The 6,326-nt window shown below is 42.8% G+C and overlaps 1 protein-coding gene across 1 annotated transcript in view; it reads left to right on the forward strand.

Moving 5' to 3' along the window:
* Positions 1-3,533, forward strand: part of MRPS27 (mitochondrial ribosomal protein S27) — a 45,844-nt gene extending 42,311 nt beyond the window's left edge. The window contains exon 11 of the mRNA XM_048051702.2: positions 3,152-3,533. Coding sequence (XP_047907659.1) covers positions 3,152-3,391 — 240 coding nt within the window. The 3' untranslated portion in view covers positions 3,392-3,533. The remainder of the gene's footprint in view (positions 1-3,151) is intronic.
* Positions 3,534-6,326: the final 2,793 nt, after the last annotated feature.

Below are 6,326 nucleotides of genomic sequence, written 5' to 3' on the forward strand. Positions count from 1 at the left end.
TACATTTTCATGTACTCAAACAGGAAGCAACCTTCAAAAAAATAAGCGCTCAAGGCCACTTGTCTTTTGAATGTCTGCTGGGATTTTGTCTTCACTTTTCATACATCAGAGTGATACATCCAAATGCTGTTTGCAAAAGTGGCCTGTCATCAGAGAGCCATTATCTGACCTTCTGTGGGTTCTTACTCATTAAAGTAAATTGTACTGGGGTTGAGACATTACTGAATTTATTGTCCATTTGTGTATGTTAGGATTAGTAGCAAAGTTGCATCCTATACTTTCAGTCTGTGGGATTAAGTAAGGCTTCCCTTTTATCTCTAGTTTGTCACACTGATGCTAACAGTATAAAACACAAAACAGTTGTTCCTTAGGGCATAGCTGTATGGTGATTGAATTTTATTTCATCATCTCATAGCTATATAACAAGCCCATTTTATATGATCATTTCTGATTTGTGCTGTGGTAAAATTCAGATACCCCCAGTTAGAGCTAATTTGGCCTGTAGTTCTAGGCTGTCATGGCCTTGAACAGTTCTGGATTAGGAGACATTTCTTCTCAGAAAGAGCAGTCAGGCATTGGAACGGGTTGCCCAGGGAAGTGGTGGCATCACCATCCCTGGGGATGTTCAAGGAAGGGTTGGATGTGGTGCTTGGGGACATGGTTTAGAGGGTGACATTGGTAGCAGGGTGATGGTTGGACCAGGTGATCTTGGAGGTCTTTTCCAACCCTCATGATCCTATGATTTGGTCCAAACATACAATTCCTGTTTCAAACTGTAGCTTGTTCAGCTTTTGTATGTGTTCCTGGACTTTATGTCTAATACAGACCTTCAGAACAGCCATTTGTAGATGTACATGAAAAAGCTGTGGCAGCGTGACTAACAACTGTGATGTGTGAGAGGCAGTATGTTCTTCACTTCCAAAAAGCAGGACTTGAGGGCATTTGTCTCTTTACAGAAAAAGGAAAAAAAATAGCCTTTAGAGCTGTAATTTAGACTGTGTGTCTGACACTGTCACTCATGTTGTAATTACCTGTTTTTAGATACCATGAACTGAGGCCTACCACTCAGTACAGAGTTCCTGGGGTAATTCTTTCCATCAATATAAATGACCAGTGAGCAAGCATTTCATCACATAAATGCTGGGGAGCACTGTCTCTGAAAGCAGTGTACCTCCTCTGAATGCAGAGCCCTGGAGACTGCTTATAAAAATTAGTGACTTTGCCATTTAAGAATGTGCCCTTCTGGTACAGGCAGGACAGAGAGACTGCTGCTTTCCTAAATTAGCTTCACTAATGTATTACAGCAGAGCAGGGAAGATTCCAGAGTTCAGTGGGTTCAGTCCAGTAGCGGGTTAGGAGAGAGGTCCCACTAGTTTCCAGTTCATTGTATTTCTTCTAGTTCAGTTTCATACTGCTTAGGTTTAGTGCACGAACCCCCCTTTTCAGTACATCCTCAGTAGTGGGTAGCAGAGAGATTCTTAATGGTCTAAAATGGTTATCTTTAAACTGAACGTCTAAGCTCTAATCATGGGAGAAGTTGTCAGGAATTATGTTCCTTTCTCAAATCCAAACTCTACACTCTCCATGTTTGTCCCTGATGTACTGTAAACTTACTGATATCTCAACAAAATAGAGATGAATACACATAAATATTACTAAGTTTGGCTTTACTCCAGTAGCTTCAAAGACATTTTTTTTTCTTTTAATCTTTATCATAAAATCAAAAAGGAAATGGAGTCAAATGCCCAAGCCTCTCAGACATGTATACCTACCACTTGAAGAGACTTTTATCTGCTGTCTGACCTGTTCAGACCTTCCACTGCCTGGCAAAACAGCAAAGCCTTTGTAGTTGGTATTGGCTAGGGTGGGAAGAAATGGAGAGGCATCAGAAGGGACACCCCAGTTTCATTCTTGAGAACAAGGTATAACCTCAAGGCAAGAGCCGAGGGGCAGTGCCTTTGCAGCTTACTGCAGTGGGAGTTGGAGTAAGAGGAATACTGCAGATCAACTACACAGCATGGAAGCTTCCAGTGGTAACTGGGAGAGGAAGACCAGATGTCATCATGGACCCAGAATTGCCATTTTGTTTGGTGGTGAATTATCCCCATATCTTCTTTCAGTCATCTTTCAATGCAAGTCAATAAGCTTTATTCAAAGGGCATGTGAAAGAAGCACGGATGTACCTTCCTTTGGGATACCTACTTGCTTTAAACATTTCCACAAGTGCTTGGTTCAGTAAAACATCTTATTTAAAAGAACAATTGGGAAAGTGTGTTCCTATCTAATGAATGAGCAAAGGGTGAAGAACCTGCCAGTGCCATGTCATCTTCCTCCCTCAGGAAACTCTTCTCTAGCTGACTGTGTATCTGCACTTTTAAGGCAATTAATCAGCTTGTTAGTGAGCCATCAGGCTAAAGATTCCAGAAAGCCAGAAATAGTATCACTGGATGATTCATCATCTTAAGTGAATTAATATCTTTATGCTGCATGAAATCTAGGTAAGTAAAGCTCAGAAAGGAAATATTGCAGAGTTTCTTACTGAAGCTATGTTCTTAGTTACAGTGTAGAATATCCCTGGATAAATATTACCTGCTTTAGATCTACTGTACAGTCTGTGTAAACAAAGTAAAGCCTCAGATCACAGTAACTGTTGGGAAGAAATCATGGGAGCTACTTAGTGTGCTCTAGAGTAAGAGAGTGTTTAAAGTGATTTGCATCTGTTGAGAGGGATGTTAATGCAGGCAGTATGGAGCAAATCAGTCAATGAATTTTGAGATAAGACCCAAAAAATAAGGTGTTTAGACTATATTTTCATAATCTACTGGTCAGCTGATCTTTGTTTACACCAGGTAACTGAACCTGGAAAAGTAAAGAGAATTTCACTGCTTAATGAAAATGAAACTTCATTGTTTCAGTTTTATTGCTCAACAAAAGATTATTTTAGAGGTTAGTATTTCAAGGAGGGGGAAGAATTGGTACCTGCTGCCACAGTCAAAACTCTTAGCTAGGATGAAATAGCTGGCCTGGACAGCACAGCTAATCATTAGATTCAACAGCTATGTATTGGTTGTTATAGGGAAGTATTTTATCACTGACTTTTGTGACTGACTGTCTCTCTCCTTCTTCCCCACCAAATCCCTTTTTGTGACAGGAGCTATACTCTAAGCTGCATTCACTTGGCAAGGTTGAATCTGAAAGCCTGTTAACCCTGACCACCCAACTCGTTAAGGAAAAGCTGCCAGCATGTGAAGTGGAAGACATTGCAAAACATGAGCAGAAGCTAAAGGAGTGGGAGCAAGAAAAATCTCTTCTCATTGAGAGAGAAAGAGAGATGAGAGAGAAGGCTAAGCAGGAACTGGAAGCTAGGAAGCTAGCTGAAGCATCTGCTTAGTACTGGAACTCAAAGACTACCATAATGGTATGCATTCCTCTGTATGTGAACTGAAATGTTCACCATTATTATTTCACTTCAATCCTGCTGCAAGTGTGACTACTTACTATATGCAAATAAAGTAATTTCCATTTTGCCTGTTTCCTGAAGTAAAGTACACGTGGATAGAAATCATCATCCTGTTTATGATATATTTTTGTCCTTTCATTAGCCAGACGGGGTAGGATGGAGACAGCACAAAGAAACAAAGGCATAAGAAGTGGCTTGCCTTTGATGAAAGGTGTAGAGGATAGAAGAAACAAAGGAAGAAGGAGGAATTTCAAACACAAGTTGTTTCAGCAGGGGTTTCTCACAGGAAAGAATGCCTTGGCTACTCCGAAATTCAGCCACTAAGAGGATTAATGTATATTGATTGTTTTTTTTTCCAGCCCACTTGGAAAATTCAGGGCAGTATATGGAGCTGGAAGCCTACTTTAGACTGTGTTTAAAACTGCTTCTAAAGAGTTCTAGCCCAGGGAATTAGCACTTGCACAGGCACTCAGATGTACCTATAAAAACGCTTCCCTGTAAGGAAGTTAGAAATTTCCGACTTCACTAGAGCTTCTCTGCTCCACTTTTAAGATCAGTAGAGAAACATGTACAAGCACTTCAGCAAACACCAAGGAGCCTCATTCTGAAGTGCAGTTTCCTTTTATATTCTGGGCACTCTTTCATGTTTTTTTTGACCTAATTCCATTCTTCCCTCAGCTGCATACACAATCCCATGCCCCGTTCTTCAGATTGGTAAAAACAATGTAGCTGTTCACATAGAGCACAAGAAAATAGAAAGAGAGTAAGGGTCTTGGGGTGCATCAGCATCCATCCATGCTTACATTCCCTGTCGCCTCAGAATCTGGTCGGGAAATGATTTTCTGCTGCTCCTGGCAGGGTCTCCCTGGTTTTAAAGAACTTGCCCTAACACCAGCCCTTCTGTATCGCAGCTTGTTATGGCAACAGTGGTGTCTCAGTGTTCTTTACTACAACATCTGATAAGTATTTCCAATTTTAACATGCACCTGTCTAGCCTTAAAGCTGGAAAACTCTCATCACACACTTACTGTTAGTCCAGTGAGAACATGCTGCAAATCTAGTCAACTTGTTTTAAGTGTAAGAAAGCATCTTAACTGTCATCCACCAAATACCTTTCTTATTCCCAGTGAATACACTCACAAAGCGATTGCTGTTTCACATCCAAGAAAATGACAGTAAGGTCCTTCACCCCATGTTGTAAACAAGTCCTATGGTTTCTTCCACAGTACAGTCTCCAGGTAAGGGGATGATTATGTGACCTGACTAAACCAGCAGTGGCCTTTCCCAGGCAAATTTTCTCTATCAAGTTTCCAGAAGTGTTTTTTTTTTTCTTCTCTCTCTCTTGCTCTCTCCTAATGCTTTCTGATTGTCAGACGGCCTTAAGGGAAAGCAGGAGGCCAAACACACTCCTAAGAACAATTTCATTAAAAGTGCGGCTTCAGAGAGATTTCTAGTCTAGACACAGAAGGCTGAAGTGTCCCTCCCCTGCCTATGTATTTCAGTTTTTCAGTGTCAGAACAGGGATTGTACATCCAAACGTTCACAATTGCTGCTACGTCCTCCAATTTCTTTTGCCAACTTCTTGCTACAGGCACCACTACTCCCTTCTGGGATCTCCTCCATATGACCTCAGTTTTAAGACCCTCTGTGCTGCCACATTGCCTCTAGACATCTCAGCTGCTGATCCTGTGCTGATGAGGCACTATTTGGCTAGGGCACAGTGGGCACTGCCACATTTCTCCTCATTTCTCATTAGCATCTGTTTCTTGGCAGCACGAGGAGCCTGCTTCTGGCCCCACCTCCGCCCTCCCTCACCCTGCTCAGTGGATATGCCAGACTGCTAATGCTAACTGAGCTACAGCAAGCTGCTGGCTGCTGCGTTCCCCGCTCCCTTTTAGAGCATGCTTTGCTTCCCTCACAACTAACCCCCTCTTACCATTTATTTAGATTTAACTGCTATAGCAACAGAAAAAAAAAATACTCCTCCTAGGCTCTGAGTAACCTGGTAATTAATGTTACAGGCTGCCTTCTTTTTTTCACTCCAATCACTGTAGGTTTGAATGCTTTCAGCACAACCTGAAGCCAAAACTCTAAGTGTAGATACAGCCTTTCATCCAGGCATAAGCTTTAAACAAATTGGACAGCAACAGTTCTGTGCCACATTGTTCTCAGGAAAGACCTTTCTGCACTGTGGATAAACCAGATATTCTGCATTGGAGCTGAATCTGCTTCCATCTGTGCTCTGCCCTTGGGAGAGGGGAGTTTCCCTGCTAAATGCTTTGCAGGCAGCAGAGGAGGAGGTTACTGCAGCCAGACAAAGGCCACCAAACCCAAGATCCATGGCAGTGAGTCTAGACCATTTGTAGCTTAAGGAACCAGATGTTTTGCCTCCTCATATCCGATCCCTCAGTATCACCCTGCGCAAGAAACCACTCCTGACACTTCTACCAGCCTCACACCAGAGCCACTCTTCCCTCCCCTGCATGCCCCAGCCAGGTATTTCTCTACAGTCCAGCAGTCTCCATCTTCCCCCCTGCCCCGTCCCAGGTCTCGCCATCATCTCCACCAACTGGTTTCTGCCAAACTGATGTTTTCTCACCAAGCAAATTCTCACATTTTCCACTAACCTACCTGTACTCGATTGAATTTGCCTTTTGCCAGCTTTTGCTGCTTCCCAGCTTCCCTTCTGATCTCCCCCGTGATCCTCTGCATGCTCCTCCCATACATACCCCATGTCTGTTTCTTCCACACCACCCCTCTCTTTGTCTCCGCTGTCTCAGACAGCATTGCACCCCAGGCTCTGTAGGCTGCACCCCACGGCACCCAATTCTCAGGCACGTTTTTTCAGGCCCCTGCTCGCACTCAG

Source organism: Anser cygnoides, chromosome Z (genome assembly GCF_040182565.1).
Source record: "Anser cygnoides isolate HZ-2024a breed goose chromosome Z, Taihu_goose_T2T_genome, whole genome shotgun sequence".
NCBI lineage: Eukaryota > Metazoa > Chordata > Aves > Anseriformes > Anatidae > Anser > Anser cygnoides.